The sequence below is a fragment of the Talpa occidentalis genome, unplaced genomic scaffold (genome assembly GCF_014898055.3).
Source record: "Talpa occidentalis isolate TD23 unplaced genomic scaffold, MPIMG_talOcc4v2.1 talOcc4.2, whole genome shotgun sequence".
NCBI classification, from domain to species: domain Eukaryota; kingdom Metazoa; phylum Chordata; class Mammalia; order Eulipotyphla; family Talpidae; genus Talpa; species Talpa occidentalis.
In genome coordinates, this window is record NW_023602073.1 from 132,698,077 (window position 1) to 132,715,039 (window position 16,963).

Below are 16,963 nucleotides of genomic sequence, written 5' to 3' on the forward strand. Positions count from 1 at the left end.
TATTCAGGCTTTAGAATATATGTTCTATTCTGTTTAAGTAGATACAAGTATCTACTTAAACTTTGAAAACTGTCCATCAACATAAAAGTAATCCTTATATATCAAGATGAACTATGTAGAAATGGATGAAACAGGTAGACTTACATTAGGTAAAAATTCAAAAATGTTTTAATGAGGCAGGGGTGTTGGTCATGGCCTTTTTCTCCTTCCTTAGTTTCTTTTCCCCAGACATGTATAGATCTTTTCATCAAATGTTTTGCTTTTACAGTAGATGTCACTTCAGCCCATTCCTTATAATCAGGTCGAGTGAAATCTGACTTCTTCCTGTAGATATCAGGTATGAGGGCATGATCAACACCATGCTGAAGGACCTCTTCGAGTTACTGGTGGCTTGTGTAGCCAAGCCCACAGAAACCATCTCCAGAGTGGGCTGCTCCTGTATTAGGTAAGAAAATGGGGCCTGACTCTCCTCAAAACTAGAGATGCTGTTATGAAATCCAAGGGTATTAAATAACCACTTGTGGTAGCAACCTACTTCTTAGATGCTTTTATAAGTAAAAATGACTACTTCATTTTTGATAACTGTTCATTTCAGTCTGCAGTGTCTGGTGTAAGGCATTATACAAGGTACTCTGCTGCCATGAATGCTAGAAGCCAAGGTCTCTGTTCTCAAGGCCATAACAGAGTCCAGGGAAATACTAGTAAGGAGTAACTATAAATGTCCAGAAAGGACAGGACGTGGCATAGGGTGGTGAGCAGGGCTTGCTGCAGTAGAGACACTTAGATCCCCCAGGGGAGGTCAACTTTGGATAGGTGGGGAATTTGCAAGCAGGAGAACATATTGAACAAATGCATGATGATAAGAATTGTCAGTGATAAGAAGTAGTCTTATTTGTAGAGGGGTAGTAGACATGAAAGCCTATGTGTGAATATTGGCCTATTTTAATAGGACTGCATTGATGTTTTAATACAAAGTCATTTAGGAAACAAAATTCAAGACTTCCATCCTTGTTTCTTTTGGCAGGTATGTCCTGGTGACAGCAGGCCCCGTGTTCACAGAAGAAATGTGGAGGCTGGCCTGCTGTGCACTGCAGGATGCCTTCTCTGCCACACTTAAGCCAGTGAAGGTAAATACTGGGAGGGGAGGACTCAGCAGGACCACCCCCCTCCCCAGCACCCTGCTGCTTCATCAAATTGGGGGCATGCATCCTGCCCTCCTCATCGCGGGCACTCTTACCTGAAATCTTGCCCTGGGTGAGAAAGATGCTTCTGGTTCGGTACCAGTGACCAGGTCATATCCAAGGCAGGTCCCAGAGCCTTGAACCCAGATACACCCACTGAAGGTCTGCTGTGTTTTCTCTTAGGATCTGCTGGGCTGCTTCCACAGTGGCACTGAGAGCTTCAGTGGGGAAGGCTGCCAGGTGAGGGTGGCAGCCCCCTCCTCTTCCCCAAGTGCCGAGGCCGAATACTGGCGCATCCGAGCCATGGCTCAGCAGGTAAGGCCAGGGCTCTCAAAGCTTGAGACACTGCCAGGAGTCCTTACTGAAGGTCTCACCCCACTCCGACTCATTCCTTGCGGAAGGGACCTCCACCTCCTGGCTCATACCTCTTGGCAGTGCTTCTGCTACTATCTTTACTAGGAACGACTTCAACCTACGTCAATCAGCAGTCATACTTCTCTCCACCACATACATAACATGACTTGCTCACATTGCTTATATTCTAAATATTTGCTCAAATGTTGTTACTGCCAGTCTGTAAGTGCCTGTGGATGGCAAGCTGATATTTTTCCCTTATGCTTCCATACAGAGCAGGTGCTTTAAATGCTGGTGTCAGTAAAATATCCTTATGGCATTAGCACAAGCTACAGCTATACCCCCCAAGAAACCCTATGGTGGGGGGGGTGCTTTTATCAGGTGTTCATTTAAGCAATGTTCCCTAATTCACATATCTTCCTAACAATGCTGTTCATAGAAAAAAACAAAAATTTCCAACAGTCATTGGCTAAACACCATCATGTAGTAACAGCACACACAGATGCAGAAGATAATTTGCACATGTGTAAAGTATGCAACTTTTAAAATAAATATTTGCTATTTGAGCTGCACTTGTAAAAATAGTGAGTTGGGGGTTATATTCAAAAGGCTTCCCTTCAACGTAAGGTATACTTTCATGCTTAATAAAATGTTCCCTCAGCACACTGGTAACCCAGGATGTCCTGTCAGTGTAAATGCAGTCATCTGCACATTGTCAGTCAAGCAATTTCCTGACCAGGTTGGTTTTTGGAGGTTTCCTCACTGCAGAGAGTGGGCAAAGACCTTCCACATTCAGCTTCTCATATCTGCCGAGCACAGTCAGGACATCCTGGGACATGGTGCTTCTGCTGTTAGAAAGGGAGAGAATGACATCCCTGTGCAGTCTCCCTGGAGTCCTCAGAGGCTGTGGCCATCAAGTCCAGCCAAGAACCCTTACAGAGAAGCCAGGAGGGTGGTCTTCCCAAGATAGCTTCGTCTCTACCTAGCTGATGAGGATTCTCCAGACACGTGCAGTGGTCTTTCCTGCCTCATCTCAAGGGTATGAGAATGTCAGTAGAATCCTCTCCTAAAGTACCTCATTGGTGGAAAAGAACAGCCAAGATCATTAATGGATCTTTTACTACTTAGTATTTCTCAAACCTTTACTCACTCTTAAAATAGTCTACTATTCAATAATCTGATTATTGCAAAATCTGGGGGGGGAGGAACTCCTTTAAATACTTTTACTTCCAAAGGGAAGTGGTGAAGGGGAACTTGGAAGCATTTGGTTCAGAGATCTGGAAGTGGCTGCTGTTTCCTTAGCCATTTCTCTCAGGACCACCTCAGTCATCACGATAAGAGAAGTCCCAATTTCTCATTGCTGTGTTGCATAGAATACTATTCCGAGCAGATCATTTTACAAATATAGCCCGTCTTTATTTACTCTTAATTAATATTAAATGTCAGTACTTGCTATTTGAATAGTAATGAATTATGTGGTAGAAGTAGTAGTGTTATTAGTATTAGTTTCAGCAGCTTACATTTATTATTTACTCTTCTGTTCTAATGACTTGTCTGTGTAATGCACATGTTAATTCACTTAATTCTCTCAACAAACATACCAAGTAAGAAACCACTACCTGCATTGCTTTACAGGTAAGAAATTGAGTGGAAAGCATAAGGGCCCTCTAGCTGATCCCTGGTGGAGTCTGGGCAGGAGGGTGAAGGTCTGAATTGTGCCTTTGTTTACCTGTGCAGGTGTTTATGTTGGACACCCAGTGTTCACCAAAGACTCCAAACAATTTCGATCACGCTCAGTCCTGTCAGCTCATTATCGAACTTCCTCCTGATGAGAAGCCAAACGGACACACCAAGAAAAGGTAAGCACTAAATTCAAACATGCAAGGAACTTAAATATAGAAAGTATTTAATCCCAGTTCTGCTCACTGTCCTCCAAGCTTTGGCCAGAATACTGAAAACATTTGTGGAGTCTTTCAGCAAAGGTTTTCATTAAGAACTGTTAGTGTCTTAGCCAGATTGCCCACATTTCACATGTATGAGTTTTCTAGAGTTGTCATCTAACCAAGTACCACAGACTGAGGGGTGTAGACAAACAGATCCTTTCCCACCATTCTTGAAAGTAGAGTCTGAGGTCATGATCTCAGCAGAGTTGGTTCCTTCCCCTGCACCTGTCTCTTCTTATAAGGACAGCAGCCATGCTGGGTAAGACCCACCTTCATGACTTCGCCTAATTATTTCTTTAAAGACTTTTTCTCCAAAAGTTGTCAATTATAAGGTGATGTAGGTTAGGATTCAATATACGAATTTGGGGTTGGGAGGGGTAGACACTACTCCCCCATCTATAGCATCATACACGTAATTTTAAAAAAAAATAGCTATAATTTGAGGCATGATTCATTGTTTCCGTGTGAGAAACAAACTTCTCCTTAGCAATACAGCTATTAAGAGACAGAAGGAGCTGTGCCCCACCAGAGACTTGCCCCCTTTTAAATACGATCAGCCATCCTGAAAACTCTTACCCTCGAGTTGGAGGTGCAATGACTAAGGTTCCTATCTTGAACCTTCTAGCAGCACACTGATGGGAGTGAGAACTGGAGTCCTATATGTGATGCATTGGTTAGCTGTCTCCACTGAGAGAGACTGTAGTAATATTTGATTTTCCTGTCAAAGGGAACTAGAAATATAAAGGAATATTTAATTGAAAATTTGAAATAGAGCATCAAAATCTTTTTAGAAATAATGTGAATTTAGAAATAATGCTTATATAGCACTTTGATTTAAAAGTACCTAAAAATTTTGCTTAATCAAGTATGTGAGTTCAAAAATTGTGATGTATGATAAACTAAAAATCTTCCCAACCCAACGTCAGATATAGAACTTTCTCAGCCTCCCAAGTATTCCACCCCATTACTCTCTACCACAAGGCCTGGTTTTTAAGTGTTAGTCATCTTCATATTTTTTATGTACTGAAGGTAATGCATTGATCTATTTCAAAATTTCAATTAAACTTTCCTTTATATTTCTAGTTCCTTTTGACAGGAAAATCAAATATTACTACATTATTGGCTTAAAATGTATTTCATAAACAATTAGAAACTCCTGAGCCAAAAAACACTCACCAACATTCTTTAATAGGAGCTGTCAGCCAAATGTATATTTGGCATTCTTGGACTTACAGGCACTTAATTCAGCATAGTATCTGATATAAAATGAGTTCAACCTGAGTAAAGTTTGTTCATATACAGGTCAGGTAGATTCTCATAGGTCTCCCCGTGTTGAAATTACCTGTGGGAAAAAAAATATGTAAGTTAAAACTAGATTGCAATATTGAAGAGAAATCTGGACTTTTTTTTTTAATTGCATTGACAAAAAAATTTTAAAAATGAAATAAAATTGCATCGACATTACACAATCCACATAATCTTTAGCAGAGCTTTAAACGTTAAATCTGTCTGATGCTGACATGCAGCTAACTCTCTATTATCCAATGAGGAAGCTGGCACACCCTTTGCCTTAGAAGCAGGAAAGGAAGAAGTTAGTTTCACCACTTCACAGTCCCTTCCTTAAAGGGTATGCTGAGAGAAAGTTTGAAACACTTGGATATTATGAATCAAAAATAATTGTTCCAGGTCTTCTCTGCACATCAACTCTTAAAAGTTGCTTATCTATAAGCAGTTCTATCAGTTTAGTATTTTTCTGAAATTTTGATACCTTCTGTATATGTTGCTCCTCTTTTTTCTTGTCGCTGAATCATTTTTAGCTTGATCCTAAAGGGAATTCCCTGTTCCTTTTTATATGCACAGTTAGCAGTTTTCTATCTTAAAGCATCAAACAGAATATCTTAAGATACTTCACATATTGCTTTGATCTGCCCTCTCTCTAAATGGTTGCTAGTAAAAGGCTTTTCCTTTCTCAGAAAAAGTAACAGAAGCTACCTTTAGAAGGCCAATGAGACACCCTTGGGTTGTGCCTGTTCATGCAGGTGGCCGGGGCAGTGGGACACAGGGTCAGGGACCTTTCTAGAGCAGAACTTGTCCTCCAGGCAGTGATCTACTCAGGCATCTGCACTCAGAACCCTTCTGTTGGTGTTCTATGGTTTGCTCTGGAGACTTAGTGCCACTTTTACCAGATATTTTCCTAGGCCCTGGAGGACTTGGGATCGAGGGGGGAGAGAGACTAGAGAGTAGATTTAAGTAAATGGTGAAAGGATTTCTTTCTCTAGTTCATGCCCTGTAGTTGTGGACATGGAGCACTAGAACACATTGGTGGCTCTCAGAACCTTTTTCAGAAGAATGCACATTGAGGTTTCTTGATATTTAAGTAATTTATCAGAAGTTACTTAAATAGGAGTAGGGAGAATAGGGAATTACTGAATAGTTTCTATTGGAATGATGAAAATGGTCTAGAAATATAAATTAGTAGTAATTACCCAACTTTATGCCCTCCCATTGTACTTTTTAAAATGGTTAAAACAATAACTTCGTTATATATACTTCCACACTTTGTTAGGCTACTATTTGACAACTTCTGTTACTCATTCCAACACTGAACAAAAGAAGATCTGCATTTAAATGTAGACAAGGACTTCTGTTCTTTTCTGCTAAAATTTAAAAAAATATTTTTCCTGTTATATTTTAAGGGTATAGCTAATATTTTGCTTTTTAACCTTTGTCAAGATTAACAATGGCTGCATCTCTGAAATCGATTTAGTAAGCATGGTCATAATTTTATAATCATTAGCAATGGGAATTAGTTTGCCACATAAGCTATTTATGTGAAATTCTAAGAGCAATGAAAACCACATGAAACCATAAACTCCAAACCACTGTGGTGAATTAAAATGCTCAGTCAATGCAGTACCTTGAGTTGAAGTTGTTTTCTTAGTACAAGAATCCAACCAAATCAGAGGCCCTGAATCACCAAATATTTGAGCTTTTACTTCTCAGGCTGCCTTATCTAAGCTGTGCCTACTACCTAGGTTTGCTTTAAAAGGCTGTGAGTTAAATTAACAGTGCAGACTGTAAGTTTGCAATGCCAAGAGCATTAGTATTGTTCACTATTTGTCTCCGCTCTATCTCCCATGTTGGAATCACTGAAGTCTTCATATATATATATATATATATATATATATATATATATATATATATATATATATACCTAACACGTTAACATGTAATCCTGGAAAACTTCAATAATATTGCTAAAATTTTTGGGTTATTTAACAGGCCAAGGGATAGATTAAAGGGTCAACTAAAATGATTAGAATTCAGCAGAAATTGTTATATGAATTATGACTCAATTCTGAAAGAAAATGTCAGAACAGTTTCAGAAAACTTAATGTATTTCCTAAAGCATGTTAATTATTACCAATTTAATAGCTCCTGGAATTTAAAAAGTGTCAGGAATTCCATTCATCATGATTAAAATGATTACCCTGTAATGCCCCCAAGAAGTTTGCCTCCTTCTAAGGGAGACATTAACCTACAAGTAGCTTAGTGTGTGATTTTGCATATATCATCCTGAAATGTATAATGTGTGAATCTCATCTGACTGATAGATGGCAGAAAGCTACTAATCAACCCCTTTGCTTTCACCTCAAGTGTTTCTTTCAGAGAAATTGTGGTGAGCTTACTATCTCATCAGGTGTTACTCCAGAACTTATATGACATCTTGTTAGAAGAGTTTGTCAAAGGCCCCTCTCCTGGAGAGGAGAAGACCGTCCAGGTGCCAGAAACAAAGCTGGCTGGCTTCCTCAGATACATCTCCATGCAGAACCTGGCGGTCATCTTTGACCTGCTGCTGGACTCGTACAGGACGGCCAGGGAGTTTGACACCAGCCCCGGGTTGAAGTGCCTGCTGAAGAAAGTATCTGGCATCGGGGGTGCAGCCAACCTCTACCGCCAGTCTGCCATGAGTTTCAACATTTATTTCCATGCGCTGGTCTGTGCTGTCCTCACCAATCAGGAAACCATCACTGCCGAGCAAGTGAAGAAGGTCCTCTTTGAAGATGATGAGAGAAGCACAGACTCGTCGCAACAGTGTTCGTCAGAAGACGAAGACATTTTTGAGGAGACTGCCCAGGTGAGTCCCCCTCGAGGCAAGGAGAAGAGGCAGTGGAGGGCTCGCATGCCCTCTCTGAGTGTCCAGCCCATCAGCAATGCCGACTGGGTGTGGCTGGTCAAGAGGCTCCACAAACTGTGCATGGAGCTCTGCAATAACTACATCCAGATGCACCTGGACCTGGAAAGCAGCATGGAGGAAGCGCCCATCTTCAAGAGCGACCCCTTCTTCATCCTTCCCTCCTTCCAGTCGGAGTCATCCACCCCGTCCACTGGCGGGTTCTCGGGCAAAGACACCCCCTCTGAGGATGACCGAAGCCAGGCACGGGACCACCTGGGCGAGTCTCTGAGCCTGAGGGTGGGGGGCGGGGAAATGCTGCTGCTGCCCCCCAGCCCCAAGGTGGAGAAGAAGGATCCCATCCGCAAGAAAGAGTGGTGGGAGAACGCGGGTAACAAGATCTACACCATGGCAGCGGACAAGACCATTTCGAAGCTGATGACGGAATACAAGAAGAGGAAGCAGCAGCACAACCTGCCCGCGTTCCCCAAAGAGGTCAAAGTGGAGAAGAAGGGTGAGCCGCTGGGCCCCCGGGGCCAAGACTCCCCACTGCTGCAGCGTCCCCAGCACCTGATGGACCAGGGGCAGATGCGGCACTCCTTCAGCGCCGGCCCCGAGCTGCTGCGGCAGGAGAAGAGGCCTCGCTCGGGCTCCACCGGGAGCTCCCTGAGCGTCTCCGTGAGGGATGCTGAAGCACAGATCCAGGTGGGTGCTGGGCTCTGAGAACCCCCCCCCCACTCCCCGCACACTCAGACTGACCAGGCTGCCAGGTCACCCCACAAGGCAGGCCCGCCCGAGTCTAGAGGGAGGACTGCTCTGTCCGTGATCCATGAGACACGGCAGTTTCCTCCTGTTCCTTTCAGGGATTGTATTCATGAGTTAATCAATGAGTTAATCAGATGTTCCTGAGAATCAGGTGTCCCTGGATAAATAAGACTAAGCTAAAGCTCGTAGAGTAAGGGGCCTCCCCTGCTGGCGCAGTGGTTGTGCGCTGGGCTGCGAAGCTGCCCACAGCCTCTGCAGCGCCGGTTCGAGCCCCGGCCGTTCGTTCGCCCGGGCCCGGGCCCCGGCCGTTCGTTCGAGCCCCGGCCGTTCGTTCGGGCCCCGGCCGTTCGTTCGGGGGCCGGACCCCGGCCGTTCGTTCGCTCGTTCGGGGGCCGGCCCCCGGCCGTTCGGGGCCGGGCCCCGGCCGCTCGCTCGGGCCCGGGCCCCGTTCGTTCAAGCCCAGGCCCCGGCCTTGCACACTGGCAACGGTCCCACATGGTGCGCAGACCCTTCCAGCCATGCTCGACTGAGTCTAGAGGGAGGACGGTCCCACATGGTGCGCAGACTCCTGTTCCTTTCATGCTAGTACTGTGTAATCAGATGTTCCTGAGAATCAGGTGTTCCTGGATAAATAAGACTAAGCTAAAGCTTGCAGAGCAAGGGGCCTCCCCTTGGTGGCTCAGTGGCTGAGCGCTGGGCTGCAAAGCTGCCCACAGCCTCTGCAGCGCCGGTTCGAGCCTCTGGTGAGGGCCAAGGCCTAAGGGACTAAAAAAAAGCTTGCAGAGTAGGGACCTCCCTTCATTGCTCAGTGGCTGAACGCTGGGCTGCAAAGCTGCCCACAGCCTCTGCAGCGCCGGTTCGATCCCTGGCCTCTGGCGAGGGCCAAGCCCACTGCCTCCCGAGGGTCCCACCCGAAAAAAAAAAAGCTTGTAGAGTAGATAGACTTTAGTCCGCAGTTAATCATTTGAGAACACTGAAGAGATTCTGAGTTATCAAGAATTATATAAAAAGGCAAAGTACATTTTATAGGTTTATAGCAATGAATTGTTTAACTCATGTTTTTCTGACCCATCATTTCTAATTCAATAGTACATCAAAAAGGTAATCTGGAGAAACCTTTAAAAATCATCTGAAAGTCTTTCTACATTTAAATCTAGTTTTTTTACGTTATAGACACCTGTCAATGGGCAGAATGATCTTAGGCCCTGGGATTCTATGAATCCCCAGAATTATCTTGGGCTAGATTTGCAAAAGTATCCAAACTGAGCTGTATAGTTATTCTTCAACAGTGACTTTCAAGTCATTGTAAATTAAGGTAGATTTTCCAAATTTTCTGAGCACTGTAGGGACTTAACTTTCAGATGGCATATGGTCATCTTGTTATGAGTTTTCATAAATCTAAGAATAGATGTGATTTTTGTTATTTGTAAAAGCTGAAAAGGTTTTTCTAATGTTAGGAGTCTGATTCCTTATTTATTATAACCATGGCTTAATCACACCTGAGAATTCAGAGAAAACAGATAATTCTCTTAAATCCTTTGTCCTAGGCATGGACCAACATGGTGCTAACAGTTCTCAATCAGATTCAGATCCTCCCTGACCAGACCTTCATGGCCCTGCAGCCGGCAGTGTTCCCGTGCATTAGCCAACTGACCTGTCATGTGACTGACATCAGAGTTCGCCAGGCTGTGCGAGAATGGCTGGGCAGAGTGGGCCGTGTCTACGACATCATTGTGTAGAAGCCCACAGGGATAAAATGCAGTACAAGGAAACAGCAGTGAGAGCAAGCGGTCACCTGGCGATCCATCGAATAGCGTTCTCACCACCACTGAAACCTGTTCTCAGTCAGCTGTTCCCAAACGAATCAGCATTGGCGCCGACCTGGATACCCAGGCTATCTCTAGATAACACAGACGGTACTTTGGTTTTGCACATTATTTCAGAAGAGTCCACATTCCTTGCCACATTTCTAAATCTTGAAGTTTAATTCCCAGTGCTTTTACCTGCAGTGTTAGGGTCACTTTCAAGAACCACGCCTTTGAAAACACATTGATGGTCATTTTTAACACAATTACTGAAGAAAGATCTACTGTTAAATGCAGCTGATACATAAGCATGCACGTATCTAGTACCAGATATTAGTCATTGGAGGCAGCTTTAAATTTTAATTATGGGTTTGGTGGGCAAGAAAAGTTAGAGAAATATAGTCTTAGGTGTTATAATCAAGAAAGGTAGGACTTACTCTAAAATTTCACATTTCAAAATTATTCCTAAATTGTTGATATTTTTTGGTTGGTATTCACCAACTTCATGTAAGGTACTGTTATGCCTCTATTTCCCTACTTCTGAAGGAAGAAAATCCTTTCCTGTCATGGTTTGGAGTCTGTGGCATGACAGCCTTTGATATACTGTACCTAGTAAATGTTCCAGATACTGCCACGGGGTGTGAGCAGCCACTCGGGCTGACCTGCTAGTCTCTGCTTTTGCTCCCAAGGCCAAAAAGGAAAGAAAAAATGGTGCCTTAGTCCCTTGTTGCACAGACATTTCTATGGTCCACAGTTATCTAAATATAGTATTTGGCTTTTTAAAAAACAAACATTAAAATGCAGCTCATTTTATATCAGCACCCTTGGAGGAAAGGAACTCAGATCTCCATTTAGTGAGCGGTCTTCTCAGGGAAGAGGCAGAAGATGTGGGGTAGGGAGAAAGCCGAAAGGGATGGGAAAGGTATTACAGTGAAATCAATTTTAGTCTTAAAATATTTTATAACATCATTAAATTATGGTGTCAGCTATATAAGCTCTAGTCTCAGAAAAAAATAAGACTAAAGGAGGAGGAGGAGGCACAAAATAAAACATAGGAAATGAATTTTTAACAGTTTAAAATATTTCTCACTGGCAGGTGAATTTACCCTACGTCTGTGATCTATTATTTTAAGTGGATTTTTTTCCCTAAAAATGACTAGAAAATCAGTTTAGAATATATTATTTATGATGACTGAAAGTCTTCAGCCCACACACATACATTTTAGAGAGTAGTTAGTTGCTATGATATACATTATAATTTTCCTAGCCCCTAAAATGCATTCATAACAAAATGTCATTTTTAAAAATAAAGCATCAACTCTTCAATATTGAATTAAGGACTTACAGCTGACAGCTTTATTCAGTGCTGGTATTTGTAAACAGTGTCTTGAGAATTATGTAAGTATCCACAAGAGTGAGTGAAAATTGTTCCTAAGCTGTCATGGAAGGCAGAGTTGTGATTTATCTAGGCAATCTAAAAACAAGAACCTTCTTCACTATGCCATCTAGAAATCACCACCACAGGCTCCAGAAGACACTCTTTCAGTTCCTCGAAACATTCTCCTTGCCTTCCATTTTAACTCATTAAACAATAATAATAATTCAAGTTTAGAAACAGCTCAACTATTTGATGAGTTTTGGGGATAACAATGAGCTGCATTCCGTCCTTTGAAATTTTAAACTTTGTAACTTATCTGAGGTTCAGGGCTCTTTAGTGAGCCCATGAGTACAGCTTCAGTGAAGGGAAGTATCAAATTAGAGTAACTACACACTGTTTACATGTGGCCACTTATTATAAAGTACAAAAATTCAAGGGAGATCAGCCTTTTATGAAGGTCATGTCCAGAAGTTAGCTGTCTAAACACTGCCCTAGCAAGGGTCCAGAGAACAAAATGTCAAGTGAAGGCACATAGCTCTGTACTTGCAATTTTTGTGAGAGGGCTGGGTCCTTTACCATTCTCTTTTCTATGACCCACTGGAGGCCAACATTGGACCTCCCTTCACAGCGTACTCTAATCCACATCCATGCCAGATTTCAACCAGAAAATAAGCTAAGTCCCAGTAATACCTCTAAGAAGTATATGCATTTGTCAAAACAGACTTTCCTTGATGCAAATAATCTCAACAAATAGGACTCAGGTCAGGAGGAGCGGGGGAGATTATTAGGAACACTTGGTGGCCAGTCCCTCACTCTTCCTGGTACCTGGCTTTGCCTCTCTCCCCCCGCCCCCAACTTCCTTCATTGTCTTGAACAGTGGCAGGTATTTTTCTCTCCACACTCATATGGCAACAGTCAGATCAAGGTCGAGACCACCTTTGCAGTTTGGAACAGCTATTACCATGTATTTATAGACGTGAGATAAACACAACATTGCACATTGCTTTTAGTTGCCTGTACTGCCAAGTGTATGCTACACACTAAGGCTGAAAGATTTGCTTTCTCCTGTTCTGGTGAAGTGTGCACCATGAAAGCAGCACCTGGACAACTCAGAGGAATTGCTGACTGAATGGCCCAGCCAAGTACACACACATCAGACTGCTCCCACCACTAGGGGGCAGAGGCTGGATGGAGGCTGTTTGAATTCCCACAGGCACTCTCCTAGCTCTGGCTTCTCCTGACCAGCTTTTAAATATGCGTGGTTACCTTTTTACCATCTTGTCTTCTCTCCCTGTAACTTTTCCAGCCTTCTCCACAATCACAAAGCTAGGCCACTCTGACACTATCTAAATGACGATAAAGACAGATAATGACATACACAGTAGCTCAGATTTTTTTTTTTTAATGTTCTTCACTAGTCTGATCTGGTCTCCAAATACAGTTGACCAGTATAGGTTGTCAAGTGAAGTGGATGAAAGGAATGCTTGATTTTAAAAAGACGGTTTTTCCATTTCCAGAGGGAGATAAAAAGGTAGAAGTAAGGAAGTGTTTGAATTGTCAGTGGGTAAAGACCTCTGCCCCTTTCATGCATGTTTGTCACAGCTCACCATCATTCCGTAACTCCAAAAGTACCACTAAATTGGAACTTCCTGCCACACTATCACTATATTTTTTGTTCTTGTTTTAAGAAAACTTCTACAGAGTCAGTTAAAAAAAAGTCAAATAGCCTTAACTGTAGGAAAGTAATACACTTATATAATAGATATATATTGACTTGACTTCCCCAAATACACCACAATATACAGGAAAAGTTCTCTTTCTCACAAAGGAAGAGCACTTTTGTGTCAGTACCATCAAACTAAAGGAGGAAGGCCTTTGTAGCTCATAACAGACAGCAGAAAGGAGGTGACATTTGTGGAGGTGCCAGTGACTGTGAACCTTTACCTATGTTTTTATTTAATTCTCACAATTACCTTGTGAAACAATAATCCTCATTTTTACAGATGAAGACACAGACCCAGATTAGTTAACTTGCCCAAGATGACCAGCAAATGGCAAAGCTGGTGGCAAGAGAGGTGTCCTGAATTCAGAGGCCACGCTCTCTCCTCCACACCATGTCTAAGCTCCCAGGGTAAATGCTTTAGTGTTTCAAGGAATTAAATGGTTAAAATGAGCTGAAAATACTGATTGAGGTCTCAGATCTAGAACGTGGAGTGGGGCTAGGATCCAAATATGGTTTTAAGAAGGAAGTGAGTGTTTATACATAGAAATTTTATACATATAATTTTTTTGAATGTTTGAAAATAAAGCAAGCAACATCTAAATTTTCATCTTAAAGTGAACCTCCAGAGGTAATTTAGAGAATTCAAATAAGGTGGAAATGATGGGATATTACTGTTCATGGCCAGCTGTTATGCAGAAAATCATGACACTGTGTCTGGAATAACATGCACAGTTTGTACGCCTTTTTTCAATTACCACTTAATCACTCAGAATAAAGTGCCCTGTAGCCAACAGTGCCTCTACTTGCTTCCTGGCAAGTATATAGTACTAAAATTATAGGTCTTATCAAAGTTTGGAAATATGCAAAATGACCATTTTTCAAAGAATACATTCTCTGAAGAGGAAACCACTGGTAGAACAAGATTATTTAAAGATCCAGGTACTGAGGGCATCAGGTCAATACCATACCATGTACCACAACGCCTAAATATTTCTACTTGCTTTGCAGACAAGGAAACTGACAGAAAGAACATTCAACATATTGCAGTAACCTAATGACAGAACTCACATATGCTTGGGTACCATTATACAATCCTAGTGAGATTTAGAGTGGCCTTAACAGAGCAAGACTGTTTTAAGCACTTTTCATTGGAAATATGAGCTGTGTGTTGGGCAAGATTTATGAAATTGGTACAGAACTCAGAATTATGCCTCATCAAGAAGTTCTCCTTATTCACTAGGGGAGCAATTTAGAAAACTGTCTTTTTGTGAGATTCCCTTCCTCTGTCTGTATTGTAAAGTTTGTATTTGATGTGGAAATAACAAAGAACTTAAAGTTTTGAACTAGAACACCATTTAGATTTCCAAAACAATTATTACTTCAGGGAAGATAGACCAAAAAATATATGTAAGCATCCTCTGGGATAGTCTAGGAGAAACTCAGCTGAGAACTATGCTCCGTTTACTTATAAACAGTGGTACCACTAATTAATTGAAGAAAACACACTACCACACCACATACAGACCACATACAGTCCCATATAGAACCTTCCCCCCACTGTCTTTGAGTAGTGAAGCAGGGGGGGCTCCAGGGAGGAGAGACTAACCATCTTAGTAACAATGCCAGTCAACTGCTGGTGAATCCCATCCAACAATGGTCTTTCCAGCCTTTGTACTACCAAGAATTGTTTATCCTGTTGCTTCTTATCGCAAAGGCTTAAGTAGTCATTACCTAGTGTCTTTGGACTTTAGAAAGTGGTTCTCAAACTTCAGCTCACATCAGAATCACCAGGTGAGCCTGTTAACACAGCTAGCTAGGCGTAGGCCCAGTGTCTGATTCAGTAGGTCTGGGAACTTGCCTTTCTACCGAGTTCCCAGGTGAGGTCAATGCTGCTGGTGTAGGGACCACACTGAGAACCACCACCCTGAAAACAATTTTGCAACTACTCCCTTTAAGATCAAGCTGATTTATCAAGCACTAGAGGAAAAAAGGAACTTGACCTTGGGCAGACACCTTGGGATTGGATTCTCTATAGCATTCCTGCTCGATCTTCCCAGTTTCCAGGTTTATCATACCAACAACTGATTTTTACAAGCTAGAAGACAATGAATGTAAAAGTTCTATGGAACAGTGAAATCAGTGTATGCTTCTCGTCTTTGTATTTAGAAACTTTGATTCTACGGATGATCATTTGTATCATGTTGACCCTTTGACTTGTACTGAGGTGATTTTAAATTTAAGTATGTAGTGCTGGAGTTTTCTCTGTCCCTACAGTTTTAATGAGATGTTTCCATGTTGAATCCATTACAGCCTTGGCTCCTGGCTTCCAGAAGTTTTTGAATAGTTGCTTGCCAGTAGTTTAATATCCCCCATTAGTCACCAAAATATCAGTGTATCAAAATATTACACTATTTGATGTATCTTCATCTTTAACTGTCTGGTGTGAGTCAGTATTTTAATTACCTATATATCTGTAAAGAGTCTACCAAATGGCTTCATGGAATTTGCAAACTGAATCAACTCCCTTTTGAGCAGTAATGTGCCTATTTTAAGAACTTTTCAGTAAATGTATTTGTGAACATATCTGCACAATGGAGAACATATTCATCTTATCTTCCAAATGATGGGGAAAATTTAAAAGTACATCAATATGCTTTGGGAATACAGTAAAATCATGCTAACTCACATATAAATAGAGCCTTAGTTTATTCCTTAAATCTTTTTCAATTCACTTTGGAAATTCTTTTCCCATTAAAAAAACAAAGGGAATAATTCAGGCCTCCCCTGGTGGCACACAGAAGCAGTTGGTCAAGCTGCTGTGGCTAAAAAAACGAATAATTCAGGCCTCCCCTGGTGGCACAGCGGTTGAGCGCTGGGCTACGAGGCTGCCTGCCAGCCTCTGCAGCGCAGGTTTGTTCCCCGGCCACTGGCGAGGGTCCCACCAAAAAAAAAAAAAAAACACAAAGGGAATCATTCAAGAGAAAAAATTAAAATGACATTTATAAACTATATTAATTATGCAAAATTCTTACTGGTTTGATAGTTTCTCTAAAGACTTCTTAAATTTACTGACATGATTTAAATTTTTTGAGACTATTGTATGCAGAGAAAGCAATGACTACATTTACTAGAATTAATGAGATCAGAAAGTAGATCAAGTATTAATGGTATCAAGAATCAAGTTCTTGCCTCTGCAGATGGAAATAGTTGTTTTTTTTTTCACTTTGGTTTACATAATTATTTTTGGAAATTATGTGTGCATTTAGTTTTCTAATTGATTATAAAATTCAATTTAAAAAATCAGTCTAGAAATAATTTATTTTTAATTTGCTTTACTAACTGGTGCCAAAAAGGGGTGGGGAGAATCCAGAAGCCAATCCTGAGAACTAACATGCAAAATATTATGTTGTAAAGTGAGAGAAGTCCAAGCCCAACAGAGCTGACTCTCCAGGGGCCATTAATAGCTGCTCGTGACTATGGGCCGGCCACTTCGCGTCTTCCCTCTGCAGTCTTTCATCTGACATTTGTTGGAAGTGATCCTCTGTAATAAAAACTGGTTTCCCATGAAATAGGCAAAACTAGATAAAAATTAATGCTTTCAATATTTTGGTTCCATTTTCACTGCCACCGTGCGGTAGAC

At 41.7% G+C, this 16,963-nt stretch overlaps 1 protein-coding gene and 1 long non-coding RNA gene across 2 annotated transcripts in view; one reads left to right on the forward strand and one right to left on the reverse strand.

Moving 5' to 3' along the window:
* The window catches only part of ARFGEF3 (ARFGEF family member 3), a 137,215-nt gene extending 121,108 nt beyond the window's left edge, over positions 1 to 16,107 (forward strand). Inside the window, exons 29-34 of the mRNA XM_037520473.2 lie at positions 331 to 445; positions 1,025 to 1,127; positions 1,365 to 1,496; positions 3,273 to 3,394; positions 7,136 to 8,357; positions 9,965 to 16,107. Coding sequence (XP_037376370.1) covers positions 331 to 445; positions 1,025 to 1,127; positions 1,365 to 1,496; positions 3,273 to 3,394; positions 7,136 to 8,357; positions 9,965 to 10,156 — 1,886 coding nt within the window. The 3' untranslated portion in view covers positions 10,157 to 16,107. The remainder of the gene's footprint in view (positions 1 to 330; positions 446 to 1,024; positions 1,128 to 1,364; positions 1,497 to 3,272; positions 3,395 to 7,135; positions 8,358 to 9,964) is intronic.
* On the reverse strand, positions 184 to 4,081 carry LOC129146245 (uncharacterized). The gene is made up of 3 exons (XR_008552791.1): positions 4,055 to 4,081; positions 3,265 to 3,360; positions 184 to 324 (listed from the first exon to the last, which is right to left on the reverse strand). It is a non-coding gene; the product is annotated as an uncharacterized LOC129146245 (long non-coding RNA).
* Positions 16,108 to 16,963: the final 856 nt, after the last annotated feature.